General features: G+C 36.9%; 1 protein-coding gene across 5 annotated transcripts in view; it reads left to right on the forward strand.

Moving 5' to 3' along the window:
- The window catches only part of CFH (complement factor H), a 135,226-nt gene that overhangs the window by 11,647 nt on the left and 104,528 nt on the right, over positions 1 to 19,051 (forward strand). For 4 of the 5 annotated variants that reach the window (XM_057726224.1, XM_057726227.1, XM_057726225.1 and 1 more), the window contains exons 2-6: positions 10,413 to 10,598; positions 11,037 to 11,142; positions 14,102 to 14,178; positions 15,721 to 15,912; positions 17,900 to 18,070. In XM_057726224.1, the coding sequence (XP_057582207.1) occupies positions 10,413 to 10,598; positions 11,037 to 11,142; positions 14,102 to 14,178; positions 15,721 to 15,912; positions 17,900 to 18,070 (732 nt within the window). Of the gene's footprint in view, positions 1 to 10,412; positions 10,599 to 10,828; positions 10,891 to 11,036; positions 11,143 to 14,101; positions 14,179 to 15,720; positions 15,913 to 17,899; positions 18,071 to 19,051 lie in introns of those variants that run through there. The other variant, XM_057726226.1, reaches the window with a different exon arrangement.

Here is a 19,051-nt window from a genome sequence, read left to right on the forward strand (position 1 = left end):
CCTCAGAGCATCAGGCATTAGACTCTCATAAGGAGCACGCAACCTAGACCCCTCGCATGTGCAGTTCACAGTAGGCTTCACGCTCCTATGAGAATCTAATGCCACCACTGATCTGACCGGAGGCGGAGCTCAGGGGGTAAAGCGAGCCACGGGGAACGACTGTAAATAGAGTTGAAGATTCACTCGCTCTCCCGCCCCTCACTTCCTGCTATGCAACCTGGTTCCTAACAGGCCATAGACCGGTACCAGTCCATGGCCTGGGGATTAGGGACACCTGCTGTATTTTATGTATATGTGTGTGTGTGTGAATATGTATGTACGTTTTTAATTTTTTTTTTATTTTTTAAAGCTCTTTATTGAAATATAATTGCTTTTCACTCTTCTGCCAGTTTTTGAGGTGCACCAAACTGAATCAACTGTATTTAGACATATATCCCCATATCACCTCCCTCCCACGACTCATTCCGAGCTTCCATATCCCAGCCCCCTAAGTCATTACCCATCATCGAGTCGATCTCCCTGTGTGATGCAGCAACTTCCCACTAGCCATCTATTTTACATTTGGTGGTGTATATATGTCAAGGCTACTCTCTCACTTCGTCCCAGCTTCCCCTTCACCCCCCACCCCATGTCCTCAGTCTGTTCTCTATATCTGCATCTTTATTCTTGCCCTGTCACTGGGTTCATCACTACCATTTTTTTAGATTCCATATATATGAGTTAGCATACGCTATTTGTTTTTCTCTTTCTGCCTTACTTCACTCTGCATGACAGTCTCTAGGTCCATCCACCTCATTACAAATAACTCAATTTCATTCCTTTTTATGCTGAGTAATATTCCATTGTATATATGTGCCACATCTTCTTTATCCATTCATCTGTTGATGGGCATTTAGGTTGCTTCCATGTCCTGGCTACTGTAAATAATGCTGCAGTGAATATTGTGGTACATATTTCTTTTTGGATTATGTTTTTCTCTGGGTATATGCCCAGTAGTGGGATTGCTGGATCATATGGTAGTTCCATTTTTAGTTTTTTAAGGAACCTCCAAACTGTTTTCCATAGTGGCTGTACCAACTTACATTCCCAGCAACAGTGCACGAGGGTTCCCTTTTCTCCACACCCTCTCCAGCATTTATTGTTTCTAGATTTTGTGATGATGGCCATTCTGACCGATGTGAGGTGATACCTCATTTTGGCTTTGATTTGCATTTCTCTAATGATTAGGGATGTTGAGCATCTTTTCATGTGTTTGTTAGCCATCTGCATGTCTTCTTTGGAGAAATGTCTATTTAGATCTTCCGCCCATTTGTGGATTGGGTTATTTGCCTTTTTGGTATTAAGCTGCATGAGCAGCTTGTATATTTTGGAGATTAATCCTTTGTCCGTTGCTTCATTGGCAAGTATTTTCTCCCATTCTGAGGGTTGTCTTCTTGTCTTGTTTAAGGTTTCTTTCACTGTGCAAAAGATTTTACGTTTCATTAGGTCCCATTTGTTTATTTTTTATTTTATTTCCATTATTCTAGGAGGTGGGTCAAAAAGGATCTTGCTTTGATGTATGTCATAGAATGTTCTGCCTATGTTTTCCTCTAAGCATTTTATACTGTCTTTCCTTACATTTAGGTCTTTAATCTATTTTGAGTTTATTTTTGTGTATGGTGTTAGGAAGTGTTCTAATTTCATTCTTTTACATGTAGCTGTCCAATTTTCCCAGCACCACTTATTGAAGAGGCTGTCTTTTTTCCATTGTATATTCCTGTCACAGGCAAATTCTATCAAACATTTAGAGAAAAGCTAACACCATAAACAAGACAAGAATACAACCCTCAGAATGGGAGAAAATATTTGCTAATAAAGCAACTAACAAAGGATTAATCTCCAAAATATACAAGCAGCTCATGCAGATTTATATGCCAATAAAGAGCTTAAAAAAAAAAAGAAAGAAAGAATTCACCTGTGAAGCCATCTGACCCTGGGCTTTTGTTCGTTGGGAGATTTTTAATCACAGCCTCAATTTCAGTACTTGTGATTCGTCTGTTCATATTTTCTATTTCTTCCTGGTTCAGTCTTGAAAGATTATGCTTCTCTAAGAATTTATCTATTTCTTCCAGGTTATGCAATTTATTGGCATAGAGTTGCTTGCAGTAGTCTTTCATGATCTTTTGTATTTCTGTGGTGTCAGTTGTTACTTCTCCTTTTTCATTTCTAGTTCTATTGATTTGCATCTTCTCCCTTATTTCCCAATGAGTCTGGCTAATGGTTTATCAATTTTGTTTATCTTCTCAGAGAACCAGCTTTTAGTTTTATTGATCTTTGCTATTGTTTCCTTCATTTGTTTTTCATTTATTTCTGATCTGATCTATATGATTTCTTTCCTTCTGCTGTTTGTACCATCTAGAGTATTTTTAATTTCAGTTATTGTGTTCTTCATTACTGTTTCTTTGCCCTTTAGTACTTCTAGGTCCTTATTAAAGTTTTCTTGTATTTTTTCTTTTGTTTTTGAGATTTTTTGTTTGTTTGTTTTTGTTTTTGTTTTTTTGGGGAGGTTTTGTGTTTTTCTTTTTTTTTTAATTATTTTTTGGGGGTACACCAAGTTCAATCATCTGTTTTTATACACATATTCCCATATTCCCTCCCTCCCTCGAGTCCCCCCCACCCTCCCCATCCCAGTCCTCTAAGGCGTCTTGCATCCTCAAATTGAACTCCCTTTGTTATACAACAACTTCCCACTGGCTATCTATTTTACAGTTGGTAATATATATATGTCTGTGCTACTCTCTTACGTCGTCTCAGCTTTTCCTTCACCCCCCGCCCCCCCAAACCTCAAGTTCTCCAGTCCATTCTCTGCATCTGCATCCTTGTTCTTGTCTTGTCACTGAGTTCATCACTACCATTTTTAGATTCCATATATGTGAGTTAGCATACAATATTTGTCTTTCTCTTTCTGACTTACTTCACTCTGTATGACAGACTCTAGGTCTATCCACCTCATAACATATAGCTCCATCTCATCCCTTTTTATAGCTGAGTAATATTCCATTGTATATATATGCCACATCTTCTGTATCCATTCATTTGTTGATGGGCATTTCGGTTGCTTCCATGTCCTGGCTACTGTAAAGAGTGCTGCAATAAACATTATGGTACATGTTTCTTTTGGGATTATGGTTTTCTTTGGGTATATGCCCAGGAATGGGATTACTGGATCATATGGTAGTTCTATTTGTAGTTTTTTAAGGAACCTCCAAATTGTTTTCCATAGTGGCTGTACCAACTTACATTCCCACCAACAGTGCAGGAGAGTTCCCTTTTCTCCACACCCTCTCCAACATTTGTTGTTTCCAGATCTTGTGATGATGGCCATTCTTATTGGTGTGAGGTGATACCTCATTGTGGCTTTGACTTGCATTTCTCTGATGATGAGTGATGTTGAGCATCTTTTCATGTGTTTGTTGGCCATCTGTATGTCTTCTTTGGAGAAATGCCTATTTAGCTCTTCCACCCATTTGTGGATTGGGTTATTTGCTTTTTTGGTATTAAGCTGCAAGAGCTACTTGTATATTTTGGAGGTTAATCCTTTGTCTGTTGTTTCGTAGGCAAGTATTTTCTCCCATTCTGAGGGTTGCCTTCCAGTCTTGTTTATGGTTTCTTTCACTGTGCAAAAGCTTTTAAGTTTCATGAGGTCCCATGTGTTTATCCTTGATTTTATTTCCATGATTCTAGGAGGTGGGTCCAAAAGGATGTTGCTTTGATGTATGTCATAGAGTGTTCTGCCTATGTTTTCCTCTAGGAGTTTGATAGTGTCTGGCCTTACATGTAGTTCTTTAATCCATTTGGAGTTTATTTTTGTGTATGGTGTTAGGAAGTGTTCTGATTTCATTCTTTTCCATGTTGCTGTCCAATTTTCCCAGCACCACTTATTGAAGAGGCTGTCTTTTTTCCATTGTATATTCTTGCCTCCTTTGTCAAAGATAAGGTGGCCATATGTGCGTGGGTTTATCTCTGGGCTCTCTATTCTGTTCCATTGATTTATATTTCTGTTTTTGTGCCAGTACCATACTGTCTTGATCACTATGGCCTTGTAGTATAGTTTGAAGTCAGCTAGCCTAATTCCACCAACTCCATCTTTCCTTCTCAAGATTCCTTTGGCTATTTGGGGTATTTTGCATTTCCATACAAATCATAAGATTTCTTGTTCTAGTTCTGTGAAAAATGCCATTGATAATTTGATAGGGATTGTATTGAATCTGTAAATTGCTTTGAGTAGTATAGTCATTTTCTCAATGATGATTCTTCCAATCCAGGAACATGGTATATCTCTCCATCTGATTGTATCTTCTTTGATTTCTTTCATTAGTGTCTTATAGTTTCCTGCATACAGGTCTTTTGTCTCCTTAGGCAGGTTTATTCCTACATATTTTATTCTTTTTGTTGCACTGGTAAACGTGAGAGTTTCCTTAATTGCTCTTTCTGCTCTTTTGTTGTTGGTGTAAAGGAATGCAAGAGATTTCTGTGCATTAATTTTGTATCCTGCTACTTTATTAAATTCATCCATTAGTGCTAGCAGTTTTCTGGTAGCATCTTTAGGGTTTTCTATGTATAATATCATGTCATCTGCAAAGAGTGACAATTTTACTTCTTTTCCAATTTGGATTCCTTTTATTTCATTTTCTTCTCTGATTGCTGTGGCTAAAACTTCCAAAACTATGGTGAATAATAATGGTGAGAGTGGACACCCTTGTCTTGTTCCTGTCCTTAGAGGAAACGCTTTCAGGCTTTCACCATTGAGAATGTTGTTGGCTGTTGGTTTCTCATATATGGCTTTTATTATGTTGAGGTAATTTCCTTCTATGCCCACTTTGTGGAGAGTTTTTATCATAAATGGATGTTGAATTTTGTCGAAAGCTTTTTCTGCCTCTATTGAGATTATCATATGGTTTTTACCTTTCAATTTGTTAATATGGTATATCACATTCATTGATTTGCATATATTGAAGATCCTTGCATTCCTGAGATAAACCCCACTTGATCATGGTGTATCATCTCTTTAATGTGCTGTTGGATACTGTTAGCTAGTATTTTGTTGAGGATTTTTCATCTATATTCTTCAGTGATATTGGCCTGTAATTTTCTCTTTTTGTGACATCTTTGCCTGGTTTTGGTATCAGGCTGATGGTGGTCTCATAGAATGAGTTTGGGAGTGTTCCTCCTTCTGCTATATTTTGGAAGAGTTTGAGAAGGACAGGTGTTAGCTCTTCTCTAAATGTTTGATAGAATTTGCCTGTGAATCCATCTGGCCCTGGGCTTTTGTTTGTTGGGATGTTTTTAATCACAGTCTCAATTTCTGTACTTGTGATTGGTCTGTTCATAGTTTCTATTTCTTCCTGATTCAGTCTTGGAAGATTGTACTTTTCTAAGAATTTATCCATTTCTTCCAGGATATCCAATTTATTGGCATATAGTTGCTTGTAGTAGTCTCTCATGATCATTTGTATTTCTGCAGTGACAGTTGTTACTTCTCCTTTTTTATTTCTAATTCTGTTGATTTGCATCTTCTGCCTTTTTTTCCTGATGAATCTGGCTAATGGTTTATCAATTTGGTTTATCTTCTCAAAGAACTAGCTTTTAGTTTCACTGATCTTTGCTATTGTTTCCTTCATTTCTTTTTCATTTATTTCTGCTCTGATCTTTATGATTTCTTTCCTTCTGCTCACTTTGTGGTTTTTTGGTTCTTCTTTCTCTAATTGTTTTAGGTGTAAGGTTAGGTTGTTTATTTGATATTTTTCTTGTTTCTTGAGGTAGGACTGTATTGCTATGAACTTCCCTCTTAGAACAGCTTTTGCTGCATCCCATAGGTTTTGGGTTATTGTGTTTTCATTGTCATTTGTTTCTAGATATTTTTTGATTTTCTCTTTGATTTCTTCAGTTATTTCTTTGTTGTTTAATAATGTATTGTTTAGCCTCCATGTGTTTGTATTTTCTAGTTTTTTTTAAGGTAATTGACATCTAGTCTCATGACATTGTGTTCAGAGAAGATGCTTGATATGACTTCAATTTCTTGAATTTACCAAGGCTTGATTTGTGACCCAAGATGTGACCTATCCTGGAGAATGTTCCATATGCACTTGAAAGTGTATTCTGTAGTTTTTGGATGGAATGTCCTGTAAATATCAATTAAGTCAAGATGGTCTAATGTGTCATTTAAAGCTTGTGTTTATTTATTTTCTGTTTGGATGATATGTCCCTTGGTGAAAGTGGGGTGTGAGAGTCTCCTACTATTATTGTGTTTCTGTCAATGTCCCCTTTTATGGCTGTTAGCATTTGCCTTATGTATTGAGGTGCTCCTATGTTGGGTGCATAGATATTTACAATTGTTATATCTTCTTCTTGGATTGATCCCTTGACCATTATGTAGTGTCCTTCCTTGTCTCTTGTAATAGTCTTTACTTTGAAGTCTAATTTGTGTGATATGAGTTTCGCTACTCCAGCTTTCTTTTGACGTCCATTTGCATGGAATATCTTTTTCCATCCCCTTACTTTTAGTCTGTATGTGTCTCTAGGTCTGAAGTGGGTTTCCTATAGACAGCATGTATAATGGTCTTGTTTTTGTATCCATTCAGCCAGACTGTGTCTTTTGGTTGGAGCATTTAATCCATTTACATTTAAGGTAATTATTGACATGTGTGTTCCTTTTACCATTTTCTTAATTGTTTTGGGTTTGTTTTTGTAGGTCTTTTCCTTCGCTTGTGTTTCCTGTTTAGAAAACTTCCTTTAGCAATTGTTATAAGGCTGATTTGGTGGTGCTGAATTCTCTTAACTTTTGCTTGTCTGGAAAGCTTTTGATGTCTCCATCGAATCTGAATGAGATACTTGCTTGGGAGAGTATTCTTGGCTGTAGGTTTTTCTCTTTCAAGACTTTCAGTATATCCTGCCACTCCCTTGTGGCCTGTAGAGTTTCTACAGAAAGATCAGCTGTTATCCTTATGGGTTTTCCCTTATATGTTATTTGTTGCTTTTCTCTTGCTGCATTTAATATTTTTCCTTTGTGTTGAATTTTCATTAGTTTGATTAACATGTGCCTCAGTGGATTTCTCCTTGGGTTTATTCTGTATCGGACTCTCTGCACTTCTTGGACCTGATTGATTATTTCTTTTCCCATGTTGGGGAAGTTTTCCACTGTAACCTCTTCAAATATTTTCTCAGATCCTTTCTTTTTTTCTTCTTCTTCTGGGATGCTTAAGATTTGAATGTTGGTGTGCTTAATGTTGTCACTAAGGTCTCTGAGATTGTCTTCCATTCTTCTTATTCTTTTTTCTTTTTCCTGCTCTGTGGCAGTTATTTCCACCATTCTATCTTCCAACTCACTTATCCATTCTTCTGCCTCAGTTATTCTGCTGTTTATACCACCTAGAGTATTTTTAATTTCAATTATTGTGTTGTTCATTACTATTTGTTTGCTCTTTAGTTCTTCTAGGTCCTTATTAAATGTTTCTTGTATTTTCTCTTTTGTTTTTGAGATTTTGGATCATGTTTACTATCACTACTCTGAATTCTTTTTCAGGCAATTTTCCTATTTCCTCTTCATTTATTTGGTCTTGTGAGTTTTTATCTTGCTCCTTTGCCTGCAACATGCTTCTCTGTTGTCTCATTTGTCTAAATTATAGGATTTGCTGTCTCCTTTCCCTATGCTGCCTCATAGTAATTCCTCTTGTTTCTGCTCTCTGCCCCCTGCGTTGGGGCTGGTCCAGTGTCTTGCATAGGCTTCCTGGTGGGAGGGTCTGGTGCCTGCTTTCTGGTGTGTGGATCTGAGTCTTTTCTCTCTGATGAGCAGGGCCATGTCAGGTGGTGTGTTTTAGCATATCTGTGAGGTTAATATGGCTTTAGGTAGTCTTTGTGCTGATGGGTGGGTTTGTGTTCCTGTCTTGTTTGTAGTTTGGTGTGAGGTATCTAGCACTGGCAGTTTCAGACAGTCGGGCAAACCTGGGTCTTAGATTCTGATAGAGGGCTCTGTGAGAATTCTCTGCAGTTAATGTTCCCTGTGGCTGAGGAATCTCTAGTGGTCTAGCATCCTGGATTCGGTGCTCACTCCCCAGAGTCTCCAACTTGACTTTTGGTCGAATAATCCAGACTTCAGAGGTTGCTTGTCCCAATTATGTTGGGATCTGTGCAGTCCTTTCTGGTGTCCAAGGTCTTCTGCTCATGTTCAGCTGGTTTTCTGTGGGAATTATTGCATCTTTTGATGTATTCCAGATGCATCTGGTGATAGGCCAGGAGTGAACTCCATGCAGGCAGCCTCCTCCCTTGTCCACAGTGTCCTGGTGCTCCTTCCCGGCAGTCGGTCCTTGACCTCTGGATTATTTTTCTATTTCCTTTTGGTGTCTTCTGTCAGTGTTCCCCAGGATTCTGAAGCCTCTGGAGAGAATGGGATGTCCCAGATGTTCTTATCCTCGTCACTAGAAGCTCATGAAGAGGTGGAAAAATAGTTTTCCCTCTACTCTTTAGCAAGTGCTTGGCCAAGACCCCTTTTTTTCTAGGGCAACTCGTATATGGAAAACCTTATCCAGGTTAAAAGTTCTTGCTGTGGCTGCTGTAATTCAAGATGATCTTGAGTAAGGTTAACCTGCTTGTTCAGCCTTAAAACAAAATTGCATTCACCTGACGCCTCACACTGGACCCAGTACAGCTTCAGTCGGACCCAGTCTGACCTGGAAGCTGTATGTATTTTAAATCACATAAGACTATAGTTTTATTGTTTCAGAGTCAATGTTCCCTTAGATTTATTTGTTTAGGTACTATTTTTGTTTCTTATTTCATCACAAACCTTATATCTGGGATCATTTTCCTTTTTGTACTTTTTGAAGTACATCTTTTCTTTTCCCTTAATGTGAATCTATAATGGCAAATTCTCTCAAATTTTATTAATCAAAATCTTGATTCTTGAAGAATTGTTTATTTTGAAATCCAGGTAGAGAGTTATTGCTGTATGCAAATGGGAGTGATTATTTAACGTCTTCTGGTTTCTGTTACTGCTGTTAAAAAGTCAGCTTTAAATCTCACCATTATGATCCTTGATCTAATATATCTTCACTAGAAACAAAAAGTCTATACTACCTTCCCCCCTTACTCTTATGTTAACATTTATCCACATTATTAAATATTCGCCAAAACAATTTTTAAAAGCCATAAAATGTTTCCTCTGGTGAAGTGTACCACAATGTGACAATATTCACATTTTTAACATATTTTATCGAGTATAGAAAATATTGGAATAAAACACCTTGTACATAAGAATCTCAGCAAACCTTTCATTATTGCTTTAGGATACTTTTTTGCAGATTGAAATTATTTGTTAATTTACATGAGCATTTTTAAGATTCTTTATACACATCACCAAATTGTTAAGATTATAGTCATTTATACCTCTAATTTAATTTAATAATAATATTTATAACACTTCATTTTCTTCAAAATTGAGTGTTATTTGCTTTACATTTTTGTCATTGAAGTTTGTCAAAAAATATCATTTACATTTAATTGTCATGTCTTTGATTTTTAGTAATGGTTATGTTATTGGCCATTCTTAAGAAAATATTCTGTCATCCTCTGATATTTTTCCTTTGGTAGTGTTAGTGCTTTTGTTATTGCAAGAAGTACTTTTGTGTGGTAAATCATTTTGTGATTAATTTTCCTTTGAATTTTGCATAGATTATATCTTCATAAATAGAATTTTTAATTTAAAAATATTCTAATGTGTGTGTACTCTTTTTATAGTTTGCTTCACAGCCTAAATTTATGATTTTCATAACTACAGTTTTCTAAGAAATGTAAGGATTCAATTTTATTCCATTTCACCTTCAGTGGTTTCTAACTGCTAGAGTGCCAGAGTGGGTTTCAATTTGAGATTGTCAATCACATTCACACAATATACTTGACTTCTCCTAGTGTCAAAGTTACTGAGCTTCAAGAGATAATACTGAATAGGGAGTACAGCAGTCTGTACAAGAGCTTGATCAGATTTCAGACACCCTGACACATTATCTCTTTGGATAGGTATTTAATAACTAACCTCCTATTAGAGTGAAAACACTCTGAGAGCAGATTCTTTCTTTTTTATCCATTGTTTTTCCTTTAGAGCTTAGAATAGTGCCTGATATTTCCTGAATTTAAGAAAGAATAGTGTAGAATGCAGTGCACCAGTTAAGAATAATATAGTAAATTATAACTATCTGGAAAGTTATTCTTACAAATCTATGTAAATTTAATTTCTGTAAGGTAAATGTATGTTTTTTATATATATTAAGACTTACATTTGGATGGACCTGTATAGGTTTTTTTTTTTAATTCAAAATAACCTAAACATACTACATGTTTAGTAGTTATTTAAACCATAGTTTGTTTTTATTTTTTTTTAGTTTGTCAAGAGCCCCCTCCAAGAAAAGACACAGAAATTCTGTCAGGTTCTTGGACTCAACAAACATATAAGGAGGGCACTCAGGCTACATATAAATGCCGCCCTGGATACAGAACTCTTGGGAGTATTACAATGGTATGCAAGGGTGGAAAATGGGTGTCTCTTCATCCTTCGAGGATATGTCAGAGTAAGTAATTTCTACCTTTGTGAAATCTTTGAAAAGTTTTAGTTGTGAAAATACTGAGTGCTACTGTGAAATGCTGGCTGGAATTCTATCACTATTGTCTTTTGAATACAAAATGATACATTCTCATTGTTTTTTTACCTTTTTATTTTATACTGGAGTATAGTTGGTTAACAACGTTGTGTTACTTTCAGGTGTACAGCAGAGTGATTCCGTTATACGTACACCTGTATCTATTCTTTCTCAAATTCTTCACCCTCATGATTATTAAAAAGGGGTTCTCATCTTCCAAAAGGTACAGATAACGGCCATTTGTCACTTTTCCATATTTTCAGTTCTGTCCTCTAATATAATATCAAATATCCATGTCCTTGAACTCTTATGTACATTGTTACTCCCTGTGCTACCTACTAACATTTTATCTCTTTTTTTTCATTTTAGAAAAGCCCTGTGGACACCCTGGAGACACTCCCTTTGGCTCTTTCCATCTTGAAGTAGGAACTCATTTTGAATATGGTGCAAAGGTCGTTTATACATGTGAAGAGGGGTATGTAGTCAGTAGAAAAAGAGGCTTATAATTCAGATAATTCATAATGGAAATAGTAAATAGAAACTGTGCTGTGTTTCAGATTACTATATTTTTCTATGAACATTTTTATAATTAACATACAAATAACCTGAAAATTTAAACTATAATGAATATGATTATATTTCAATACCGTTATTATCTCCTCAACACGGAAAAATTAAAATGAATTATGATTACTCTGGTAGAGTGTAGTTACAGGATAGTGGGAAAGCAGTATGCCTATAAATAAAACTTCACTGCAATGAGTCCTCACTGCATCCTATTATGTGCAGAGTATCCTAGGAGTTTGATCCTTCAGGGACAGTGGGAATGGTAAAAGAATTACAGTACGTGCTACGGATTAACTGTCATAGGCCCTATAAGAGCAACTGTCTCCACCACCCAGCTTGGACTTTCCATAAGACTAGGTATGTGTCAGTGAAATGAAAGTCCTTGGACTGTTTCAAGGTCAGCATCACAGGGGATGTAGTCTTCTGACCCAGCAGTGAACTCTGATGATAGAGTGGGTTTACTGCACCCATGGTGTCTGCCAGCCAGCCCACCCTGTGTGTCTCCTTGTCCCATCCCTCTTTTGTCTGCTGTATACCCACTTAGCTGAATACTAGCCACTTACCAGACTACTCAATATGGAAAACCAGTTCGACTTTCCTACGGCGAGAGAGTCTTATAAGAGGCCCTCTCTACAGTGTTTCTGGTATTTTGCCAGCCTGGAGTTGCAGAAACGCAAGCCCTTACTTGCCTCCAAACCAACATTTGAACAATCTCTTTTTCTTTCTCCCTCCCGTGATGTACATGGGCCCTAGTGTTATTGACCTTCTCAAGTCAGGCCTCAACAAGGGTCCTTCTGCCTGGTGTCCTTTGAGCCAAGAGAACAAGACCGAGTTGGGTTCAGAAGCAAAGGAAAATTTCATTTGTTTTTAAATTAATTTTTATTGGAGTGTAGTTGATTTACAATTTTGTGTTAGTTTCTGCTGTACAGCAAAGGGAATCAGTTATACATATACATATATCCCCTCTTCTTTAGGTTCTATTCATATATAGGTCAGATTGTCATACTGAGTGAGGTAAGTCAGATGGAGAAACACAAGTGTCATATGATATTGCTTTTATATGGAATCCTAAAAAAGGGTGCAAATGAACCTATTTACAAAACAAAAATAGAGTCACAGGTGTAGAAAACAATCTTATGGTTACTGGCGGGGGGAGGGAGGGGAAGGGATAAATTGGGAGATTGGGATGGACATATACACACTATTATATATACATTGGATAAGTAATAAGGTCTTACTGTATAGCACAGGAAAGCTTCATTCTCCTGACAGGCTGCAAGTGAGCGGGGCTGCTTTATAGGATCTCCTCCGCTGGGAGGGGGCAGGGTTCTTGGAGGCGGGGCAGCTGCTTTGCTCAGGCTCCACACCACGGTGCCGGGTGCAGCACCTCTGCTCACGCCCGCTGTCACCGCCATCTTGGATGGAGTGTCGTGTGCAGCGTGTGCACACGGCCCTGAGCTGGGATGCCAGACAGCCATTTTGCACCAGGATCTTGGGTGTGAAGGGCCTGCTCAGAGGCCTCTGCACGCGAGACCTGTGAGCCCGTGAGACTGAACTAAGCACAGAGGCTGAAAAAAAAGTTCGATTCATTCCCCAGATTCTATTTTTCTTCCCCAGGAATTGTGAACGGGCTCTGCCCGTGATGCTAGGCAGTTTTGTGTAGAATTTTGCAAAACTCCTGAGAGAGATTTGGACGAATGGATGGGTCCCTTGTGTAGACCGAAAACATTCAGCAGGAAATCTTTTTTTCTCTGTTATAAGGTAGAGCCAAAAGAGGAGCCAGAGAAGAACTTTTAATAACCAATTATTTCATTCCTTCATGTGACAGAGGCACAGAGTAAAAGTTTGACTTCAAGTTCTGTGACTCCCATTTACTCTGTTGAAATGTTTTCTTCCATAGAAAATTTGGAACAAATCAATCCCAATCCAAGAAAGACACGTGTTTTTTGAAGGAGAAAGTTTCTTTTACTTGTGTAATTTGCGGAACAACTCTTATTTGCAAAGGAAACATTTGTGCATGTAGAATTCTTTAGAAGCGCATGAAAGACCATTTTTCAAAATTCTCTCTCTCATGCTTATCAAAATGCTTTCCATTATTTATTTTTTGAGAAAAATTTTGTGTGTTTTTTTGTTTGTTTTTTGCCTTCCATTGTGCAATGTAATAAATATTGAGAAGGATGCTGCACCTTCATCTGAAGCATCTGGTGATGACTGCACACTGTGCGCCTGCCCGAGGACCTTGCCTTCAAGTTCAGCATCTTTGGTTTTAAGTTCAGGCTTGATGAGTTACTATAATTCGACAGTGAATGGCTTCTATAAGCAGACCTGACTCGGTGACCACACTCTGGAAAGCATCTCAGGGATGCAGATGGGGAGATGGAGACCAGTGCTGAAAATAAGCCACACCAAGACATTTTTGCTAGCACTACCCTTGATCATATAAAAAGCCCAAAGTATCCAGCAAATCCACGATCGTGGAGTGTAGGCATATGGATAGAAATACGGAAAAAGAGTGGGCAGGGGTGACATGCAGTGAGCTGTTGTTTACTATCATGTTTTTATCTTCTGTTTTTGGTGAGAGTTCATGGAGCTTATTACATTGTTAAATGTACCTTGTTAACTGACTCTATGAAAAAATAAAAGTGCATTGTGCATGAAACAACAATGAGTTTGTGTCATTAACCAAGGGTTATGATTATTTGAAGTCCATACACCTGAGGGTTTGAGGCCTTTCTTAAGAAAGGAAGTTGCAAAGCATATGCTGTTAATTTTTCTTGAAATGCAGTTTCTGGACATTTGAAATGGCATCAAACTTTAAACTGCACATAAACACACATTAGCTCACAACTCTTATTTTTGGTTTTAAGGTATCAGATGCTGGGTGAGATGAATTTCCGTGAATGTGAAACAAATGGATGGACCAATGATATTCCAATATGTGAAGGTAGATGTAAAACTGATTTACAAGTATATTAAAATATATACTTAAAATATCAGGATTTTTTAAAATGTCTTACATCAAATATTCCTAAAGGTTATAATTAAGTATTTCTTACTCAAATTATTTTTGTGGACTCTACTGAGTACAGGGTGGATGTCTAATCCTTTTACTGCTATGTTATTATGTGTTTCCATAATCAAATATAAATTACAGGTTCATCTGATCTAATAGTCAACGTATTACAGATTAGAAAAATCTAATTTTTTTTTTCCCTTTTGGATTCTAACCACTAGAAATAACAGTAGTATCACATCAAAATGAAGATGACAATTTCAACTTTATTAATGAAGAGGCAGTCACCCAAATAACCACTCCAGTGCAGGGATCTCTGGTAACAGCTGACATAGAGAACATGATTTAGACACCTCCTCCCTCTTGTCTGACTAGGGGAGTTTTCCTATGGTCTTAGTTGTACTGAAAACAGGCAGGATCTAAGGAAGAGCTCTGCCCTTTCTTACCAATCCATAAAACAAGCAGAATGAAAAAATGCACATCCTGTTTCCAAATTTTGAATTAGTAATTCCAATCTCAAGTCGTCATGAAAACAAGCGATCAATCAGAATTGTTTTTCCTAGTTCCGTGTGAGGAGTAAGTAGAGAAGGCGAAGGGAAGAGAGAGGGAAAGGCACAAAGGGAGGCAGAGAAAGTGAGAAGGAGGGAGGCAAAGCGAGAGAAAAAGGAGGAGGAAGAGGAAGAAGGGGGAGAGGAGGGGGAGGAGAAGAAACGTGATCACTCAAAAATCCTGTGGTCTGAAAACAAGAGTGGATCTTTCATCTACAGAAATGAGAGGAGGGAGATCACTGTTCTAAGGAACATCCACATTGGAATCACCTGAGGTGTTTCTTAAAAACTTAAGTTTTTGGTTAGTAAAGAGGTACGGAACCAGTATCCCTGGGATGATAGGGCAGCCATAGGATTTCCACTTAACAAACATCCTGGGTCATTCTATTGTAAAATAAAGATTGACTATCATAACCTAGGGGATATTGGAAAATATTAAGGAAAATTTAAAAAGTTCTCAAGCTATTTTGATATGGAAGAAGAAAATTAAAGGCTATTTATTGAAGTGAATATAATCATAAGGTTTGCTTTTACACCTTTTAGGAATACAGTTTTATATTATTGTGGGACTTAAATAGAAATTTTGTATTTAATTATCCCAAACTTTGTATATCTCAGTGATTTAAGAAACACTTGTTTGCTACTACAAAATATATAGACTGTCATTCAAAAATTCAAAGAAGTCATTTTTTTCCCTTCACTCCCATAGAAAAGAATCAGAGATAAACTTGTTGTGTTTTTCTTTTTTTTACTTAGTAGAATTTATTTCTGGCTAACAGGTATATCGAATACCTCTTTAAAAAATTTAATTTCCTCCAATCTTGCTGTTGATTTTATATATATATATATGTCATATTTATATATATTCATTTTTCATAATAAAGCTTTCCAATTCTATTAGAATAATTATATTTATTTTTTTCAGTTATTAAGTGCTTACCAGTGACGGAACCAGAGAACGGGAAAATTTTAAGTGGTGCCCTGGATCTAGACCAAATATATATGTTTGGACAAGTGGTACAATTTGAGTGTAACTCAGGCTACATGCTTGATGGACCAAAACAAATACATTGCTCAGCTAATGGTGCTTGGAATGAAGAAAAACCGAAATGTGTAGGTAAGAAACACTTTCTGTCTGTTTGATTATTTGAATGAGTTCAATTTTTCTCATGAAAGTATGCCTTTCAGAACACTGTGCATCCTACGGAACCTGAAAAATATTAACAAGCACTAGCCTTTATTCAGCACTTACTATTTCTCAGTAAGGGATCTAAGTTCTTTGCATGTGTTGTCTATTTTACCTTCCAAATGACTATGTGATTTATGTACTGCTTTCACCTCTGTTTTATAATTGAGGAAATCATGGTGCAAAGAAATTAAATCACATGTCCAAAATTATCATGGCATATCTGATAGAGGTAAGATTCAAACCTAGGTTTTCTGACAGCAATGTCCATGCTCTTAACTATAATTAAATTGTAATTGACTCTTAACGACTAACATAAAATCTTAAGCCTTTCTGCCACAAGTTTTAATATTAAAACTCCAAAATAGGTCATTTTTTAATTTGAAAAAATTTGTTATTTATTTCTACTGATGTGTCATGATCACATTCTGTTTTCGAATAATGCTTCTAGGAAGTGGCCCTGTTTTATACTTGTACTGGGAGTTTGGTATAAATATTGCTGACCTGAACTAAATCCACTAATTAAATCTTTGTCTTTAAAAATCAAGTTCCATAGTAAGCTAGAAGTCAGCATTGCTTTCGTTGTGCTACTGCTGACCTGTACCTCATGACCAATATGATGATTTTGGCTTTTGTGATAATATATTATGGTCAATTTATTTAAAATACCATACTTCATTTTACCAGTACTTGTTTGGCAGAAATTTCTGCCATATTTGTTTTTTAACATTATCTAAAATCCCCAACTTATTTCCACTTTCTTAGTCTAGTCTGTCCAACAGTGGGATGCAGAGAGAAGCATTCTTCTTCCTAGGAACTCTTTTTTACAAAACTATTTCTTCAAAACAATAATGACAAACATATTTACTTTCAGTGTAGCAATTACTGTATAATCTAGAGGTTTGCGGATAGGGGTAATTTCTTGCAATTAAATTTCTGTGGTTAGTGAAACCTTTCTGGAATGACTGATAGAGAAGATAACGAATGAGAATCTTTTAGATAAAGTTGAGGTGGGAAAAAGCAAACCAGCCAGAGGAAGCTCATGGAGAGGAAGGGGCCATGGCCTTGAGGCCTCTTTGAGCGTGAAGCTCCCCTGTTCCCATTGCTGTCAGGGGCCGTAAGGTAGGATGAAGTCTGTGGTGGAGTGAAGATCAGTAGTCCGGAGTTCGAGGGACTACATACCCATGCTGAAGTGTTAGGCTTTTATACAGATGGAACTGGGAATCAGTGAAGCATTTTAAGTGGAACAAGAAAGTGACAAGAAAAAAAATCATTCAGTTACATATCCCTGTGTGTAGATTAAAAAAAGATTAGGAAGAAGGGAGAATAGGATTAGTCACTAATGGGAAATTAGTCACTGTTGCTGGAATCCCAGGGAAAAAAATGTTTGAGTGAGGATAGTATGAAAGATAATGGACAGCTTTTTTTTTTTTTTAACAGAAAATTTGGAGGAATGGCAAAACCACACAAGCTGGTCGGTTGCTTTTTGGAGATTAATAACAATGGATTATATTAATTTCTTTGACAAAATGTCTTGCCAATACTCTATTATCAATAACTAAAAATATGTAACTTTTACAGGTCACTCAGTGAAAATACATTAAGCCTATTTCTGTATTCAATTTTATACATACAGTGGATGAATTTTACTGGCCACTGTTTATTTCAAGAGGACAAATTTATCCCCAAGTTAAATAAATTAGCATCATGATTTAAATCGGAATTTTTACTTCCTTCAAAACCAAATGTTAAGAACAACCGATAAATTATTCATTGAGCATTCGAGTCAAAACAGGACTTTTGTTCGGTTGCCTGATTCACCTAATGGAAACAAAAGTTGTATCTTTATATAACTATGTCTGGAACACAATCCTGTAATATATAACAAACATGTTGGAATTTAATCCCTTTTGTTTAGAAATTTCCTGCAAACTACCAACCATCTTAAATGGAAATGCTGTAGCTCGGAAGGACATTTTTAAGGCAAATGAACGAGTTCAATATCAATGTGCAAAGGGTTTTCAACACAGTGAAAGAGGAGACACCAAATGCACTGAATCTGGGTGGGTCCCAGTTCCTTCATGTAAAGGTAAGGCTCTGTTTCTGTTCTATATCTATTGCTGTGTATTTACCAATTGTTTAATTCATATCCTCGTTACAGTTAAGCAGTTTATTTTTTGTCACAATGGAATATTCATGTTTATAGGAATCAACTATTATAAAAACATAAAATGTTGTGTATGCAAGGCCCGTTTTGAGATCAAGTGGTGTGATTCTCTCACTCTGATGGTAGACATAAACAGGACTGAAAAGTTCAATAGCTCATTAAGTCTTCGGTCTATGGTCACAAAGCAAATCTAGAGCAGAGTCAGGACTGTAACAGGCTTCCTAATCCCCAGGTATATACAGCTCTCAAACAATCAGATTGTTCTCGTAAAGCCCAGCATTTCACTTTAAAAAGTAAATAATATCAATACAGATGAGGTAACCCTCCAGGGATATTGGAATTAAATAGAAGAAACTAGAGGTTTCATTAACCACGGGCCCATATGAATCAACTTTGTTGACGGCACTGAAAACAGCTCCTAATTCTTAGACTTCTTAAGGGAAGGATGTTACACAGAGTCAAAGAATTCATCTCAACTGTGCTCTTTACCCACCAGAAGTTATGTCTGCTTTTTTTGTGTTCTACTTAGCCCACCTCATTTAGAAAGAGATCGTTTCAACTACCATGGCCTAGAAGAGAAAATATAGATAGCTGAGGAATGTAAGAGGTCATAAGAAGAGCAGGGAGATACAGCTATAGCATGGCACTAACTGTGTTGAGTTATTTGCAAACATTTATGAAAGGAGGGAGTTAGCTATTGATGAGGGCTGCTGCACTGAGCAAAACAAGTAACAGTATTATCACCCATGACATCAAAACAAGTAACAGTATTATCACACATGACATCAGAGGCAAATGACCTTCTAACAGGGCGACTTTTACAGGTATTATCATACAGTGGCCTTCACCTCTTAAGAGCCCTCTGAACTTGCAATTGTGCTAATCATAATAACATGTATAAAC

This window comes from Hippopotamus amphibius, chromosome 3, assembly GCF_030028045.1.
Source record: "Hippopotamus amphibius kiboko isolate mHipAmp2 chromosome 3, mHipAmp2.hap2, whole genome shotgun sequence".
Classification (NCBI taxonomy): Eukaryota; Metazoa; Chordata; class Mammalia; order Artiodactyla; family Hippopotamidae; genus Hippopotamus; species Hippopotamus amphibius.